The sequence below is a fragment of the Dermacentor albipictus genome, chromosome 4 (genome assembly GCF_038994185.2).
Source record: "Dermacentor albipictus isolate Rhodes 1998 colony chromosome 4, USDA_Dalb.pri_finalv2, whole genome shotgun sequence".
NCBI classification, from domain to species: Eukaryota; Metazoa; Arthropoda; class Arachnida; order Ixodida; family Ixodidae; genus Dermacentor; species Dermacentor albipictus.
In genome coordinates, this window is record NC_091824.1 from 142,258,547 (window position 1) to 142,277,634 (window position 19,088).

At 41.8% G+C, this 19,088-nt stretch overlaps 2 protein-coding genes across 3 annotated transcripts in view; one reads left to right on the top strand and one right to left on the bottom strand.

The window, feature by feature from the left end:
- LOC135915433 (isatin hydrolase-like) overlaps positions 1-19,088 on the bottom strand; it is a 358,063-nt gene that overhangs the window by 311,849 nt on the left and 27,126 nt on the right. The gene's annotated exons all lie outside the window — the stretch shown is intronic.
- Positions 2,093-9,654, top strand: LOC139059468 (transmembrane protease serine 3-like). Its single transcript, XM_070537897.1, has 6 exons — positions 2,093-2,174; positions 3,210-3,289; positions 3,981-4,072; positions 4,271-4,283; positions 6,977-7,027; positions 9,493-9,654. Exons 1-6 carry the CDS (start codon positions 2,114-2,116, stop codon positions 9,652-9,654), a joined length of 459 nt encoding a protein of 152 aa, XP_070393998.1. The 5' UTR covers positions 2,093-2,113.

The following is a 19,088-nucleotide window of genomic DNA, read 5'->3' on the forward strand; positions in this document are numbered from 1 at the left end:
GTAACAAGCAAGAAAGTTGCAAATAATTGATAACTTTCAATTCGAGCTCTCTAATAGTAGCAGCTTTAACGAATGTGTTAGTATCGTCTGCATACATAACTAATTGAGGAGACTAGGGGTTGTAACACAGGTCTTTAATATAAATTATAAACAAAACAGGTCCAAGTATTGATTCTTGTGGAACACCCGTTATGATTTCCGCGTACGATGAAACATAATTATTTATGCTGAAATATTGATAAAAATTTGTTAAGTAATTTTATAGAAGTTCCAGTACCATACCTGATATACCATACCGTTACAATTTGCTAATTAATGAATTGGGGTATGCTGAATCAAAGGCCTTCCTGACATCTACAAATAAACCTAATGTGCATATTCTATTTTCAGTATTTTTATTTTATGTTTGATATTAAGAAGAGCTGTTTCACAAGATTTATTTCTTTGAAGCCATATTGCATGTCACTGATTATGTTGTATTTACTGAAAAAGTTTTGTAATATATTATTCAGGACACTCTCGAACACTTTCGATAGAACAGGTAAACAGATATAGGCCGATAGTTTGTCATTAAGTGTTTATCACCTCCTTTGTAAATTGGGCATACTCGAGGCAATCTTAAGAAGATCTGGAAAGATACCGCTTTCAAACATTCTATTATGATGGGAGCTATGAAGGGTGCAATTATATCGACAATATATTTCAGTGGTACTGGTTTAACATCGTCATATCCTGGAGAGACGTTGTTCTTTACTTTATGCAGTAGTTGCACCAGCTCAGCGGGTGTAACAGGTGAAAGTATTGCTGAGTTAGTCGGACCGAATTTGCTCACTATAGGTGTGGCCATGGGTTCAAAGAACGTTTGTTCCCAACGGTGGGCGATACATACCCACAGCTGTGACATATTCTAGACTTACCATTACACTTTGTGCATTATTTGTTACAAGGGAAAATTCTGGAATCACCTCATGTACAAGGCACTGCTCAACATAGACAGCCACGCCACCTACTCTGCACTTTGTCCTTACTAAACCATGGTACGTGCAATTGCCACAGTACAGGAGATTATCGTTCACAGTAAGCCATGTTTCACAGTACAATAAGATATCAAAATTGTGTGTGATTGACGCGAACAAGCAATTCAGTTTGTTTTCTTTGTTTCTTTTTATGCTGCGAACGTTTCAGAATTTTTTTTAACAGTTTACTGGTATTAAGATCTAATTCATTGAATGACTGATTATCATAGTAAGTGCACTTCATACAATGAAACTAATTGTACTTTCAAGGTAGAGAGTAGAAAGCCATGGCGCTCACGCTGTCATCTTATGAACATCTTCCATACTGGCGATTCGGACGGCTGGCTAGTTTTCATCCTTCCGAACGAACACTTTGCCGCCAGCCGTCCACACTAACTGCCACCGCAATCACTTCTTCCTTTCGACTGCTGCACCAAAAAGTTGCTTGCTATAGCGTTTAAGGTGTTCGTTTACGAACACCTTTGAGGATGATTGAAATGTAGCGCCTTTGTATCCATTCTGGTTTAATGAAGTGTCTGGAAAACTTTACAGAGAGATTTGAACTGCGTGGAAGGGGTTCTAGTGCTGAAAAAGGACGCAGTTGAGAACGATGCTGTGCTTAACACGAATGAAGCACGGGCATAATTGCATAGTGAAGTCTTGCTGGACGCATCTCAGATCATCGCGTATTATCTTTTTCCACAACTATACGCGCTGCCATATTCACAGAGCCTTTGTCGTTTGAAATATACGTGACCTAAAAATTAAAAAAAAGAACCTACAACCCACTTCTCGTGCACGCGTGTTTTCCAGCCAGCATACATCTTGTTTTACGGCACTTCGCGACTCAGAGCCCACAGGTTTCCTCCGACGACCGGTAAATCACGTCACTACACTAGCGTAGTGAGAACGCTCTTCACACAGATAAACTACGTCAGTACCAGCATTGCTGTGATAAACAACAATGATGACTTCAAACAAATCCTCAAACATCTGTCGGTCATTGAACTTCTTTTGAGGACCACGATAGAGAAAAGAGGTAGGTTACCTCGAGTTTAAACAGATCAGCAAGGAACTCCTGCACCTCGGTCGTCAGGATGGAATTCCGTGAAACGCTCGGTTTTGTTATACTGCTCGGTTTGCTTGGAATCGCCATGGGTAATGTATATCGTACATGGCTTTTTCATTTAGGAACCTTGTCTCGTGCAGGATCTTGTCGGTTTAGCACTATTTATATTTCAGTTTAACTGTAACAATGATAAATGTCCATGTTTTATTAACTAATGTTTTGGTTTACGATGTGTTGGCGTTCTCAATTAGCCAAGGAAATGGGGATTTATTTGACACCCACATGGAACAGGTCGTTTTATTGTACTGTACATTTGCAACTCACGGATCCAGTTTTTGCGAAATTGGTAAAGCCATATGTGAAAGAAAATAACCTGTACGAAGAGAGATGCGTAAGATACTCAACATCTTTATATTTAAACCTGCAAAGATTAAAACCGAGACATCGCGATGTAATACTTGCATCAGTGTTAATTTGATGAATGCTTTTGCAAACAGTCCAAACGAAATTCATACCGGTCATGTGAATATGAACTGACGTTTTCGCTTTAACAATAATTTCAGTGGATGATGAAGTCTGTCGGGTCATGATTTTTATGATAAACAAAGACAACTACGAGTCTCGAGCAATAAAAACCGTTTCTTGTGCCATACGCCATACGATGTGAATGAGAGCACAATGCGGGAGGCAAAACGATATTAGCATAACTTTTCCGGACAGCTTATTTTTTTCCACACTATTCGTACCTCCAAGCTGTAAAGTTATAACGCAGGTGCTTCACTGGTCCTTAGCGTTTTATTACTAACATTGATTTTACATTTCGACGGAGGCATCAAGGTCACACTTCTCTCATTATTTCCATTAGGGTTTCCGCACTAACGTTAAAGTGCAGGTTGAAAAATACCAGGTGTCAAAGTTAATACAGAGCACCACAGTACGGTATGTCTCGTAGGCCCCGAGTTGCTACGGGCCGTTAAATTACATGTTTCGATTTGATGTTGATTATAGTTTCCGCATAATTTGTTATACTAGACGACATAACGGCCGCTGCGGTCACTTCTTCTTATGTCAGCTGAGTGCACTCTCAAACATATATTCTATTCTAGCATTATTCGTTTCAGCAGCCGACTGCGGATTGAGGAACGTCTCTTCAGAAAAGATTGTGGGGGGAAGACCAGCCAAGCAGTGCGAATTTCCATGGCAGGTACGCATTCCTTGGTCACATGCTCTTTTGTACAGGAATATATTTCTGGCGTAGTGCGAGGAAACAAGCGGCTGTGCTTTGAGTTTGACGAATTTCTAAGCTCAAAATAGACACAACACAAAAAGAAGGTCAAACACAAGACAGGCGCTTACTTCGGTCGCTAGTACTTCTGTGGTGCTTGTGCAAAGAGATTATAAAGCACACACTGGAAGCCCCACTTTACGTTGTAATGCAGTTGGCTGCGACTTCTACAGATTTTTTCTTAAAGCAAGCATTTGCAGAAGATACCACAGAGGTAACAAGCAGAAGCAGTGTGTTTTGCGTGCGTCTAACAAATATTAATGCAAGAAATAGGTATATTAAACGCGGCTTTTTTTTTAATGAGAAGCATTCTTTGCCTAGTACTGGGCCCGTTTCGGTAGGCCTGATAGGCTTCTGGTTTTCGCCCCATTTCGGGCCATTTCAAATAACAACAAAGATCACATACGTGATGGCGGGATCGAACAATCTCCCAGAACTAAATTCTGATGCTCTACCTGTCGTGCATTCTTTGGCTCTGAACATTTATGGAGTGGACAGAACTGCCTGCGCTTGCAATTTCTGAAATGCAATTTGACAATTCTTACATTGTATCACTGCTGTCTTTCAGTGTTTTCTTTTAACGGATGTCTTTTGTGGTGTCTTATTAAAGGTATCACTTCAAGTGAACGGTTACCACATCTGCGGAGGATCAATCATTTCTCCAGACACTGTCGTCACTGCTGCGCACTGCCTCAGCGGAAGGTGAGCTGCTCCTTCTGCGTGCGCATTTTATTCGATTTTGTTGGCACTGGTGCGTACCTAAACTGCTTTTCTGGTATGAACCATTGTTTCATACTATATAGTTCTGACCGCGTATAAGCCTTTGAGGCCAAGAAAGCATGAGTTGAGGTCACTCGATTGAAATCAGACTTAGTGATGCCGGACCTTTCCTTACTGAAGGATAGCAAATAAGGTAAATTAGGAAGCATAAACGCCCGCCATTTACTTTGAACGCGCCCTGGGACAAAGACGATTCACAAAAGTGCACTTAAAGGTGATGAACTGAGCAGTGATCAAAGCTAAGACTGAACGATTGGTTATGGACAACATATTTTATAATACACCGTTGCAGTATATCTATGAAACGGGCTTGCATGCGTATATTTAGTTTCATGCTGACGTTATGCCGCCTGACAATCCAAGCGAATAAAAAAAAGTGACATCACGTATCCAGAGTCCGCGACGTCACACTGACGAGCCGGCTCCGAGTCGTTTGAAAAAAAAAATACAAGAAAGTGAAGTTCTGCCATTATTTCCCTACTGGTAAATATTTGTAAGATAAATATGTGAATTAGACAGAAATATCCCTTTTAAATGAGCCCAAGATTTTACCAGACAGTCTGTCGCGCCATGTAATTAGTAAGATCGATATTGTTTCTTTAGCGCCCTGTGCATGCTTATACATGTTTGTGCATGTTATTGTACTATATTCTGTGCCTTGATGGACTCATGTGCATAACTTTGTATTTGTTCGGGCCTTTCTATACATTTCGATAGCTCTTTCGATGGTTTTTGTGGTTGGTCGGTAGTCGGTCGATGGCCGGTGGCAAAGAAAACGATCGCTGGCTCTTTCACTCTCTCTATCTCTCTCGCTCGGGCTATTTGCTTACACTGACAATCATCGTCGTTGGCTTCTGCAGATTTTTTGTGTGTGATTTCATTATGTTTTCCACGCCAGTGCCGCGCAAAGCCAACCTCTTCTTCAAAGATATGCAATTAGAAAAACTGTCGATTGCACTGCGAAAAGAATGCCAGTCTAAGCCCATTCAGCGTTGCTCCTTAGCGCCTATCTAAAGTAAGCAAGAAATATTTTGCTGCTGCGCAGAATAAACCCCGCTACGCTAGACGTCGTGGCGGGTAACGTCGACCTCAAGAAGAGGAGCGCGCACTACCAACAGCGACGAGTGAAGTCGTCCGCTCGGCACGAGAACTTCGGCAAGCGAGGCATGCGGGACGACATCGCGCTGCTCAGGCTGGAGGAGCCGTTCGACTTTGACGGCTCCGGTGGATGCGTGACCGCGGTGTGCCTGCCGGACGCCGGCCGCAAGATACGCGACGCCGTTGTCGTGTCCGGTTGGGGCACCACGCGCGAAGGTGAATGTGGGGTGCCTTAATCTTGTGGTTTGCATAAAAAACATACTATATAGTAAAGCAGATGTGAACTCGATTGAAGAGAATAAAACAAAGGAAAAAAATGAAGACACGGCAAGCGACGCGTCACATTAAAAAAAAAGATAGCACAACCGCTTTGCGGCACATTAATTTTAACTAAATAAATAAATAAATAAATAAATAAATAAATAAATAAATAAATTGGGTAGGTCAGTAAGTAAATATTGTGAAAGAATGATTAGCTGAAAGAGGGCAAATAAGAGACGAAAGGCAAAGAGGTTAACTGGAGTAGCTGTTTGGTCGGCGACTCTGAAACTTGGTTGCTTAATTAACTGAAACTTCGTCAGAAGGACTTAGCGCGGAGTGTTGTAAGCTAGAAATTGTAAAAGCAAGTGTTTTTTACCCCTATAAGGTACAAAAATAAGTACTCGCGCACAGACGAAATGCAAACACGGGACAATTACGTTAAGGACGTTTGAAGGACTGTCTGTCGGGCTAGTTAGTTCATCATCAGATGAAAACAGGGCAACCACACGGGACGGCATATGAAGCGCCGTGTAAGTGTGCTGCTTCGGGTCGCATTCCGTGTGGTAGCGCTTGTTTCATCTGATCTCGTTACTATGGCAGCTGCCTCAACTATCAACTACAGGCTCTACGATTTTATTTCTATATGACAGTTTGGAGAGGCAGCTTAAACGAAAGTTTAGTTGACAAGAAGTTATCACGAAACCGAGAAGTATATGGACCATATAATGTGATACAAGGGAACGTGAGTCATGCATGCTTCGATGAGCGTTGGCGTTCAAGTTCATTTGTGCAGCAGTACGCGAGGTTGGTTTTTAGAAAATTAAGTGGAAATGTCCTAAATGTGTGCTAACCTCAACATTTCAGCTAAATAAACATAACTTCACCGTGACTCGGCTTCATTCAGGCTATAGCAACACGGGCTATGAACCAATTAATGAATTACACCAGTAGAATCATTTTGTACCGCAAGTAATATATGCCGCCTTTTCCAGCAATTAACGCGATAAGACGAAATTGTGTCGCGTGGTGTCACACGTACATTTTTAGGGGAAAAAAGAAATGTTTCCATAAAAAACAGCGAGCAGTGTAATAAAAGTAAGATTACCTGCTTTTGTGCCGTTCTTAAAACAAAGGAACGCAAAAAGCTTGAAGTTGGCGTTTATTTATTTCGCAAGGTCGTCTAAGTATATTGCAAAGCAGCAAGTACATTAGCTGTGGATTTATCTGGCCCAAAAAAGTAATTATATTGCAACTTATTTATCATCTTTATCTGTACATCAAGTACAAGGCGATTTGCACACATACTTTCTACCTATCGTCCTATATTATATCATATTATCCTTAAATTTTTTTGCAGGAGGCCGTATCTCAACAGAACTCCTCGCCGTGTCCGTCCGCGTGACAAACGACGCCTACTGCGCGCTGCAGTATGTGCAGCCGGGCACTCTGGCCAGCGCCTACGACAAGGAGACGATGTTTTGCGCCGGCGAACTGCTGGGCGGCAAAGATTCTTGTCAGGTACGCCCACCGACGTATGTCAGGGATCGCAGTGCTGAATTGCATCAAATTTTTAGGTATGTGAAGTCCATTGTCGGAAGGATTTCTTCTCGCGCTCTCAAGCAGTAAATTTTGCGAGAAGCAGCACTAACTGCACTATTCAGGGGGTACAAACAAGGCAGTGGTTCACAGGAAGATGGAGACATTATGATGGAGGCCGTGGGCAAGCCACAGACATTTGCAGGCCAACGTTTCGACAAGGGGGCTGGTCCAACATGCCCTCTTGTCGAAATGTTGGCTTCAGGCTGCAGAAGTCCCCTTGTTAGACCACTGTTGGTCACTGTAGATGACACGTCACGTGGCTTATTTGTCACTTATTATGTCACATCCTTAGACCTGTCATTTGCGTTCCCGACATTGGTGTTTCTTTACTTGGGCTACATTGCAAGAACCGGCCCGAAGAGTGTCACGGCAAACGGATGCAGGTAGAGGATGTGACAAATGTTAAATGCATGACTGCTAATCTGCCTGACATTATTGTTAACAGGCATGTTGCTACTTTACCATCACATTATTTTGATCACCAAGCTTTAAACAATAAAATTCCTTTTTTTCCTGCAATAGATGTTCTAAATTGAAAAGACGACGTGGGAGCCGGAACATATGCGCTCACAACAAGCAAATTCTTTGTCAAAAAGGTTTTAAAGGTATACCATAGTTTATAAGTTACTGACAAGACCTGTGGTCTGCACATCTGGCAGGGCTCATCTATAGCTCCTGAGCAGGGAAGAACAACGGCGCGCGACACACACACACACACACACACAAACACACACACACACACACACACACACACACACACACACACACACACACACACACACACACACGCACACGCACACGCACACGCACACGCACGCACACACACACACACACACACACACACACACACACACACACACACACACACACACACACACACACACACACGTATTACGAAAATGTATCTCAGGATATGTAAACAGACACGATGGCTAGATGCTATAGTTTTAAACGCATTATATTCTTTCAGGTGCAAGTTGTAGTCGCACAGCAACAACTGTATCTCCAAAAAATTGCCATTCCTTACAAAAAAATTATGTGCGCGCACCTTTGTTTCAAGCAAAACTACGCATGTTCAGCCGATAACAGTGGGAAGACACCAAGTGCATGGCAATAGAGACGTAACACAAGCGAGAACGATGACAGCACGCATAATCTGACAGACGTGCGAACAGAAGGGTACACATTTTTGAGGTGAACAAAAAGAGCTTGTTACGAATCAGATTGTACGTTTTCATACGTACATAACAGGATAGGTCTGGTGCAAGCAAAAGGAAGCGAGCTTTATATTTAGCACCACAAGTTAGTTCTGACGGCCGCTCTGGCAGAAAATGGTGAGTTATGCTACAGTCAGCTAGACTAGTTATGCAAAACGCGCTCCTTTCTTTATCTCGACTTTGTTATCACTTTACGTCCCCCTCCCCTCTTTCCCCAGCGTAGGGTAGCAAACCGGATCTTCCCCTCTGGTTAACCTCCCTGCCTTTCCCCTTTCACCCTTCTCTCTATCTCTCTTTGATACCGACAGGCAGCTGCAGATATGCAGAAAATAGTTTACGTGCCGCGTTGTGGTATACGTTGAAGAAACAGTACTGGAAGTCGCGTTTAAACTATCGTTTGCGTTCTTTCCTTGCGTCTCATCTTCATTTTTTTCGTGCTATCTATCATCTCATCCATTCTTTTCTGTCCTTATGTGATGCTTTCCTATGACAAAATCACGCACTTAGTAACTGTTATACACGCTATCACTGTAAGCACGATTCTGCGACCATCGATAAGCAATGTATTTCCTCTTATGTATATCTGTGGTATTTAAGGGTTCCTTATTTCGCAAGGAAAGAAATCTATCACAAAAAATCATTATGTAATACTTCTTTTTGCTAAGTAGTGGCGGAATATGTAAGCACGCTATTGTGAGATGGCATCATTGATGTAACATCGGAAAAGTTCAATTCACAAACAGTAGCAAAAATGGAGAAGATACAGAATGGCACTGGAGAGCAAGGAAGCCTCATCCATCTTAGATGCATAAGAAGTACATAAAAGGACATGTTTTATGCATAGCCTATAGCACCTGCATCATGTTCGAAGCATACAGTTTCCTTTCACATCGAAGAACTTATAAACAACGATTCCCATTTGATAGGCTGAAAACTGTAGACTAAAAGTGAAAACCAACTGCTTTTCAAGCACAACGGTACTCGTAACGTGGTTCGCAAGACAAACGTACACAGTCAAGCATGGTTGTGAAAACAATATTATCATATATTTTTATTTACGACAGAGCCGTTTCCGAAATCGCGTGCGTTCTGACGTGGCAGTATGTTCTTAGTTCACTGCATAATGCAATAGGATGTCTCAGAACGTTTTCTGTGCTCTTGTTACAGGGCGACTCCGGTGGACCTGCAATCCAGTACCAAAACGGAACCTCTGTGCTAGTGGGCATAGTTTCGTTTGGACGAGGTTGCGCTCGCCTGACGCATGCCGGCGTTTACACAAGAGTGCCCAACTACATTGATTGGATCCAAGAACAAGCCAAAAAGCTGTGATCATCGGAGAACTTTCCCTGTTTCTTATGCCAAGAAGATAATTACATCAGAAGCTTATTATCAGTTGCTAACATGCCAAAAAAAAAACGGTAACGGTACAAGTTATGCACGGACAGCCTCCTGTGAGCTTGTCTAAGCATGGGATTACTGCACACAAAAATGCTATAGCATCACCCACTGTAAACCCCTGGCTCGAAAAAACTTGCTTGCGATGGTCGAGCTGTAGGTATGTATCGATTTATACCGGTGCACAAATGGTGGCACCAGGCGTTGAACTCATGTCCTGCTGCAGCCTAGACGAATACGTGGCTGCGGCATTGGTTCAAAGACCAATAGCTGCGGCATTGGTTCCAGTCCTGTGGAGTCTCCGCAGTTTGCAGATTACTTGACTATGCGCATAAGTTCCCCACCACAACAGCATAAAAGATACCGCTTCCCCGGCACACACAAACGCACCCGCAAGCGCATGTCATATTTTGACACGTTTGCAAGATATACGACACAAACTATAGTTGGATATCTTGAAGAAAAATTATAGTTTGGTTGCATTTGATTGTGGTTAACTACATAAGGTTAAAGACGATACACCGTGAAGGAAACGCTTTATTTTGCTGAATTCGTTTTAATGAGAAGCAGCGAGGACGCGCATCGAGGCTTCGCAGTTAGTTTTTAGAGGCATGGTGTTTTACAATATGCTCAAGGAACAGTTGTATAGGTTAGAAGCAGCCTGCTATGCTGATGCGGTAATGGGAATTGGAAATGCAGGCACACAATGAGCTGATTCAACTACGGCTGAGTAGACAAAATGTTGGAGCTGTACGAATTTCGAGCAGTCATGGACAAATGAAACACAAGTAAGAAATGACGAAGTAGATCACCTTTCGCAAATATTGACTCAAAAGGACGATGCCACACTGCTACGTATATGGTTGCAAAAGATTGCATAAGCCTCATACGAATTGTACAAGCCGTAATTATGCTGATATTACACGTGCTGGTGAAATAACAAACAGAAGAACGCATTATAGCTAGTTTGCTCGTACTTAAGTTGACCATGGCTGTACATGCAAAAGAACGAAAGTCCCCGTTTCATCCTGTTTAAGGAAGGCGAAGAGGTCTCGGGGCTCATCGGCGGCTTCGGACTGAAATATCGAGCGAACAACAGTGCAATGTGTGTCCTTCAATTAAAACAATATATGTGCGCAGATGAAACGTTCGGCCATGCTTGCTAATATTTACGTACAGGCCGCTCGTGCTACCAGACTTTCTTAGGAGGGAGCAGAAGAAATTCGCAAATATGGCGGCGGGAATGTCGAACGGTCAGTCGCGCGACAATTTCGAGTGCATTCGCAGGCTTCTTTCACACACGGAAAAACACTGTTGTGTAGCACGTATTGAGCAACGGAAAGCAGTATCGGGAGTTCTTCATGTGGCTCTACAATTTTTCTCGTTGTTACTTTTCATCTAATTATAACATTTGAGAGGTTGGTTGATTAATTAATTAAGGCTAATTATGTAGTTACGCGGAATGCAGAAAACAATCTCGGCATCTCCAAGCGACAGCAAACAACATTACCTGGGTTCTGTTCAGCTGCGTGACATTTGCATATTTTGAAATCTTGGCACATCTCCTCAGTTGGGACACCCCATATATTGGTGCTTCCAATAACAGTGAAGTTTCTTTCCTTCTATTAGTTTGTGCTTCCGTTCTATCCTGCTAAACGAAATGATAGAATAATTTCTGGCTCTATATTATTTAAACAGGCTATCATGATTTGGTTGCACATTAAAATATCCCAGGCGAAGAAATTGATATGGAGCCTCCCACATCAACATTTATCATATTTACTCTGTTGCTTTGGAAGAGTAACTATAACCCATTGGAATAGCCCATAATTTAATTTATTTTAATTGAAACAGCTCCAATATGCAAGAAATGAGTATTCTATGGAATATTGGAATGGAATAAGGGATTTATTTCTCCTGTTTACAACAGACAGGAAGCAGAAGCTAAAGGCCGTGTGACCTGACAAAGGCTTCTGCTCCTGCAACAATTCGGCACGCAGGCCGTACGCAGCATACAAATCATATAAATATACGCATCTGGCGAGAGCATAAACTCGTTAACCTCCCTACCTTTCCTTCTCCACTTTTTCCTTCCTTCCTTCCATATAGATGTACGGAAATCAACTGGAGTGTCGTGACACATAATAATATTTTCGTAAAAAATAAAGAAAAAAAACATACCTTCAAGAAATACACTTAAGGTACATTTTCAGGTATTTTGTTCCAAACTATAACTATAACCCGAAAACAAATGAAAGAGAGGATTGACAATTTACACTACGGTTGTAATCAGACAAACTCAATATTGCTCGCAACGAGAAAGGTTTTATACGATTTATTCGAACCTTCCACAATTTCATTATGAAAATTACGTAGGCGATTTAGCAGTGTAGGCACCTGGTAACTAACTAGTTGTTTTCCGTAATTGGTTCTTATTTTGGGTGTTATCATTATGTTGCCGTAAGCTGTAATGCAGATTGGTGGGTACATTCAGGATATACTGTGATTTGTATTGTTTAATTAATTGCATCAACTTATAGTAATATACCTGATTTGCCTTTAACATAGAATGTTTTATAAAAGATGGCTTGATTCTAAAGTTTTGTACAAGGCCACGATATCTCTTGAATGCACGTAAGACTCTTTTTTGCAGTACTATCAAGTAGTGCCCCAAATTAATATGCAATAGGTTAATAGGTTAAAGTGCGTAAAACAAGAAATGTTGCAACCACGGAGGAATCAGGATGCGCAGTCTATATAAGCAACCGACAGTTTTACTTAGTTCCATAGCAATTTGGTCGACGTACGTGTTCCAGGCCGAATCTTCCTGGAACCACACTCCGAGAAATTTCTGACATTTTACCTGTTCTATCGTCCTATCTAAAAAAAGAATAGCTATATTGCACTTATGTGGTTTGTTGGTAGGAGCAACGATCATATATCTTGCTTTAGAAGAATTCATTTGTAACTTATTCTGTTGTAACAAGCAAGAAAGTTGCAAATAATTGATAACTTTCAATTCGAGCTCTCTAATAGTAGCAGCTTTAACGAATGTGTTAGTATCATCTGCATACATAACTAATTGAGGAGACTAGGGGTTGTAACACAGGTCTTTAATATAAATTATAAACAAAACAGGTCCAAGTATTGATTCTTGTGGAACACCCGTTATGATTTCCGCGTACGATGAAACATAATTATTTATGCTGAAATATTGATAAAAATTTGTTAAGTAATTTTATAGAAGTTCCAGTACCATACCTGATATACCATACCGTTACAATTTGCTAATTAATGAATTGGGGTATGCTGAATCAAAGGCCTTCCTGACATCTACAAATAAACCTAATGTGCATATTCTATTTTCAGTATTTTTATTTTATGTTTGATATTAAGAAGAGCTGTTTCACAAGATTTATTTCTTTGAAGCCATATTGCATGTCACTGATTATGTTGTATTTACTGAAAAAGTTTTGTAATATATTATTCAGGACACTCTCGAACACTTTCGATAGAACAGGTAAACAGATATAGGCCGATAGTTTGTCATTAAGTGTTTATCACCTCCTTTGTAAATTGGGCATACTCGAGGCAATCTTAAGAAGATCTGGAAAGATACCGCTTTCAAACATTCTATTATGATGGGAGCTATGAAGGGTGCAATTATATCGACAATATATTTCAGTGGTACTGGTTTAACATCGTCATATCCTGGAGAGACGTTGTTCTTTACTTTATGCAGTAGTTGCACCAGCTCAGCGGGTGTAACAGGTGAAAGTATTGCTGAGTTAGTCGGACCGAATTTGCTCACTATAGGTGTGGCCATGGGTTCAAAGAACGTTTGTTCCCAACGGTGGGCGATACATACCCACAGCTGTGACATATTCTAGACTTACCATTACACTTTGTGCATTATTTGTTACAAGGGAAAATTCTGGAATCACCTCATGTACAAGGCACTGCTCAACATAGACAGCCACGCCACCTACTCTGCACTTTGTCCTTACTAAACCATGGTACGTGCAATTGCCACAGTACAGGAGATTATCGTTCACAGTAAGCCATGTTTCACAGTACAATAAGATATCAAAATTGTGTGTGATTGACGCGAACAAGCAATTCAGTTTGTTTTCTTTGTTTCTTTTTATGCTGCGAACGTTTCAGAATTTTTTTTAACAGTTTACTGGTATTAAGATCTAATTCATTGAATGACTGATTATCATAGTAAGTGCACTTCATACAATGAAACTAATTGTACTTTCAAGGTAGAGAGTAGAAAGCCATGGCGCTCACGCTGTCATCTTATGAACATCTTCCATACTGGCGATTCGGACGGCTGGCTAGTTTTCATCCTTCCGAACGAACACTTTGCCGCCAGCCGTCCACACTAACTGCCACCGCAATCACTTCTTCCTTTCGACTGCTGCACCAAAAAGTTGCTTGCTATAGCGTTTAAGGTGTTCGTTTACGAACACCTTTGAGGATGATTGAAAGGTAGCGCCTTTGTATCCATTCTGGTTTAATGAAGTGTCTGGAAAACTTTACAGAGAGATTTGAACTGCGTGGAAGGGGTTCTAGTGCTGAAAAAGGACGCAGTTGAGAACGATGCTGTGCTTAACACGAATGAAGCACGGGCATAATTGCATAGTGAAGTCTTGCTGGACGCATCTCAGATCATCGCGTATTATCTTTTTCCACAACTATACGCGCTGCCATATTCACAGAGCCTTTGTCGTTTGAAATATACGTGACCTAAAAATTAAAAAAAAGAACCTACAACCCACTTCTCGTGCACGCGTGTTTTCCAGCCAGCATACATCTTGTTTTACGGCACTTCGCGACTCAGAGCCCACAGGTTTCCTCCGACGACCGGTAAATCACGTCACTACACTAGCGTAGTGAGAACGCTCTTCACACAGATAAACTACGTCAGTACCAGCATTGCTGTGATAAACAACAATGATGACTTCAAACAAATCCTCAAACATCTGTCGGTCATTGAACTTCTTTTGAGGACCACGATAGAGAAAAGAGGTAGGTTACCTCGAGTTTAAACAGATCAGCAAGGAACTCCTGCACCTCGGTCGTCAGGATGGAATTCCGTGAAACGCTCGGTTTTGTTATACTGCTCGGTTTGCTTGGAATCGCCATGGGTAATGTATATCGTACATGGCTTTTTCATTTAGGAACCTTGTCTCGTGCAGGATCTTGTCGGTTTAGCACTATTTATATTTCAGTTTAACTGTAACAATGATAAATGTCCATGTTTTATTAACTAATGTTTTGGTTTACGATGTGTTGGCGTTCTCAATTAGCCAAGGAAATGGGGATTTATTTGCACCCACATGGAACAGGTCGTTTTATTGTACTGTACATTTGCAACTCACGGATCCAGTTTTTGCGAAATTGGTAAAGCCATATGTGAAAGAAAATAACCTGTACGAAGAGAGATGCGTAAGATACTCAACAGCTTTATATTTAAACCTGCAAAGATTAAAACCGAGACATCGCGATGTAATACTTGCATCAGTGTTAATTTGATGAATGCTTTTGCAAACAGTCCAAACGAAATTCATACCGGTCATGTGAATATGAACTGACGTTTTCGCTTTAACAATAATTTCAGTGGATGATGAAGTCTGTCGGGTCATGATTTTTATGATAAACAAAGACAACTACGAGTCTCGAGCAATAAAAACCGTTTCTTGTGCCATACGCCATACGATGTGAATGAGAGCACAATGCGGGAGGCAAAACGATATTAGCATAACTTTTCCGGACAGCTTATTTTTTTCCACACTATTCGTACCTCCAAGCTGTAAAGTTATAACGCAGGTGCTTCACTGGTCCTTAGCGTTTTATTACTAACATTGATTTTACATTTCGACGGAGGCATCAAGGTCACACTTCTCTCATTATTTCCATTAGGGTTTCCGCACTAACGTTAAAGTGCAGGTTGAAAAATACCAGGTGTCAAAGTTAATACAGAGCACCACAGTACGGTATGTCTCGTAGGCCCCGAGTTGCTACGGGCCGTTAAATTACATGTTTCGATTTGATGTTGATTATAGTTTCCGCATAATTTGTTATACTAGACGACATAACGGCCGCTGCGGTCACTTCTTCTTATGTCAGCTGAGTGCACTCTCAAACATATATTCTATTCTAGCATTATTCGTTTCAGCAGCCGACTGCGGATTGAGGAACGTCTCTTCAGAAAAGATTGTGGGGGGAAGACCAGCCAAGCAGTGCGAATTTCCATGGCAGGTACGCATTCCTTGGTCACATGCTCTTTTGTACAGGAATATATTTCTGGCGTAGTGCGAGGAAACAAGCGGCTGTGCTTTGAGTTTGACGAATTTCTAAGCTCAAAATAGACACAACACAAAAAGAAGGTCAAACACAAGACAGGCGCTTACTTCGGTCACTAGTACTTCTGTGGTGCTTGTGCAAAGAGATTATAAAGCACACACTGGAAGCCCCACTTTACGTTGTAATGCAGTTGGCTGCGACTTCTACAGATTTTTTCTTAAAGCAAGCATTTGCAGAAGATACCACAGAGGTAACAAGCAGAAGCAGTGTGTTTTGCGTGCGTCTAACAAATATTAATGCAAGAAATAGGTATATTAAACGCGGCTTTTTTTTTAATGAGAAGCATTCTTTGCCTAGTACTGGGCCCGTTTCGGTAGGCCTGATAGGCTTCTGGTTTTCGCCCCATTTCGGGCCATTTCAAATAACAACAAAGATCACATACGTGATGGCGGGATCGAACAATCTCCCAGAACTAAATTCTGATGCTCTACCTGTCGTGCATTCTTTGGCTCTGAACATTTATGGAGTGGACAGAACTGCCTGCGCTTGCAATTTCTGAAATGCAATTTGACAATTCTTACATTGTATCACTGCTGTCTTTCAGTGTTTTCTTTTAACGGATGTCTTTTGTGGTGTCTTATTAAAGGTATCACTTCAAGTGAACGGTTACCACATCTGCGGAGGATCAATCATTTCTCCAGACACTGTCGTCACTGCTGCGCACTGCCTCAGCGGAAGGTGAGCTGCTCCTTCTGCGTGCGCATTTTATTCGATTTTGTTGGCACTGGTGCGTACCTAAACTGCTTTTCTGGTATGAACCATTGTTTCATACTATATAGTTCTGACCGCGTATAAGCCTTTGAGGCCAAGAAAGCATGAGTTGAGGTCACTCGATTGAAATCAGACTTAGTGATGCCGGACCTTTCCTTACTGAAGGATAGCAAATAAGGTAAATTAGGAAGCATAAACGCCCGCCATTTACTTTGAACGCGCCCTGGGACAAAGACGATTCACAAAAGTGCACTTAAAGGTGATGAACTGAGCAGTGATCAAAGCTAAGACTGAACGATTGGTTATGGACAACATATTTTATAATACACCGTTGCAGTATATCTATGAAACGGGCTTGCATGCGTATATTTAGTTTCATGCTGACGTTATGCCGCCTGGCAATCCAAGCGAATAAAAAAAAGTGACAGCACGTATCCAGAGTCCGCGACGTCACACTGACGAGCCGGCTCCGAGTCGTTTGAAAAAAAAAATACAAGAAAGTGAAGTTCTGCCATTATTTCCCTACTGGTAAATATTTGTAAGATAAATATGTGAATTAGACAGAAATATCCCTTTTAAATGAGCCCAAGATTTTACCAGACAGTCTGTCTCGCCATGTAATTAGTAAGATCGATATTGTTTCTTTAGCGCCCTGTGCATGCTTATACATGTTTGTGCATGTTATTGTACTATATTCTGTGCCTTGATGGACTCATGTGCATAACTTTGTATTTGTTCGGGCCTTTCTATACATTTCGATAGCTCTTTCGATGGTTTTTGTGGTTGGTCGGTAGTCGGTCGATGGCCGGTGGCAAAGAAAACGATCGCTGGCTCTTTCACTCTCTCTATCTCTCTCGCTCGGGCTATTTGCTTACACTGACAATCATCGTCGTTGGCTTCTGCAGATTTTTTGTGTGTGATTTCATTATGTTTTCCACGCCAGTGCCGCGCAAAGCCAACCTCTTCTTCAAAGATATGCAATTAGAAAAACTGTCGATTGCACTGCGAAAAGAATGCCAGTCTAAGCCCATTCAGCGTTGCTCCTTAGCGCCTATCTAAAGTAAGCAAGAAATATTTTGCTGCTGCGCAGAATAAACCCCGCTACGCTAGACGTCGTGGCGGGTAACGTCGACCTCAAGAAGAGGAGCGCGCACTACCAACAGCGACGAGTGAAGTCGTCCGCTCGGCACGAGAACTTCGGCAAGCGAGGCATGCGGGACGACATCGCGCTGCTCAGGCTGGAGGAGCCGTTCGACTTTGACGGCTCCGGTGGATGCGTGACCGCGGTGTGCCTGCCGGACGCCGGCCGCAAGATACGCGACGCCGTTGTCGTGTCCGGTTGGGGCACCACGCGCGAAGGTGAATGTGGGGTGCCTTAATCTTGTGGTTTGCATAAAAAAACATACTATATAGTAAAGCAGATGTGAACTCGATTGAAGAGAATAAAACAAAGGAAAAAAATGAAGACACGGCAAGCGACGCGTCACATTAAAAAAAAAGATAGCACAACCGCTTTGCGGCACATTAATTTTAACTAAATAAATAAATAAATAAATAAATAAATTGGGTAGGTCAGTAAGTAAATATTGTGAAAGAATGATTAGCTGAAAGAGGGCAAATAAGAGACGAAAGGCAAAGAGGTTAACTGGAGTAGCTGTTTGGTCGGCGACTCTGAAACTTGGTTGCTTAATTAACTGAAACTTCGTCAGAAGGACTTAGCGCGGAGTGTTGTAAGCTAGAAATTGTAAAAGCAAGTGTTTTTTACCCCTATAAGGTACAAAAATAAGTACTCGCGCACAGACGAAATGCAAACACGGGACAATTACGTTAAGGACGTTTGAAGGACTGTCTGTCGGGCTAGTTAGTTCATCATCAGATGAAAACAGGGCAACCACACGGGACGGCATATGAAGCGCCGTGTAAGTGTGCTGCTTCGGGTCGCATTCCGTGTGGTAGCGCTTGTTTCATCTGATCTCGTTACTATGGCAGCTGCCTCAACTATCAACTACAGGCTCTACGATTTTATTTCTATATGACAGTTTGGAGAGGCAGCTTAAACGAAAGTTTAGTTGACAAGAAGTTATCACGAAACCGAGAAGTATATGGACCATATAATGTGATACAAGGGAACGTGAGTCATGCATGCTTCGATGAGCGTTGGCATTCAAGTTCTTTTGTGCAGCAGTACGCGAGGTTGGTTTTTAGAAAATTAAGTGGAAATGTCCTAAATGTGTGCTAACCTCAACATTTCAGCTAAATAAACATAACTTCACCGTGACTCGGCT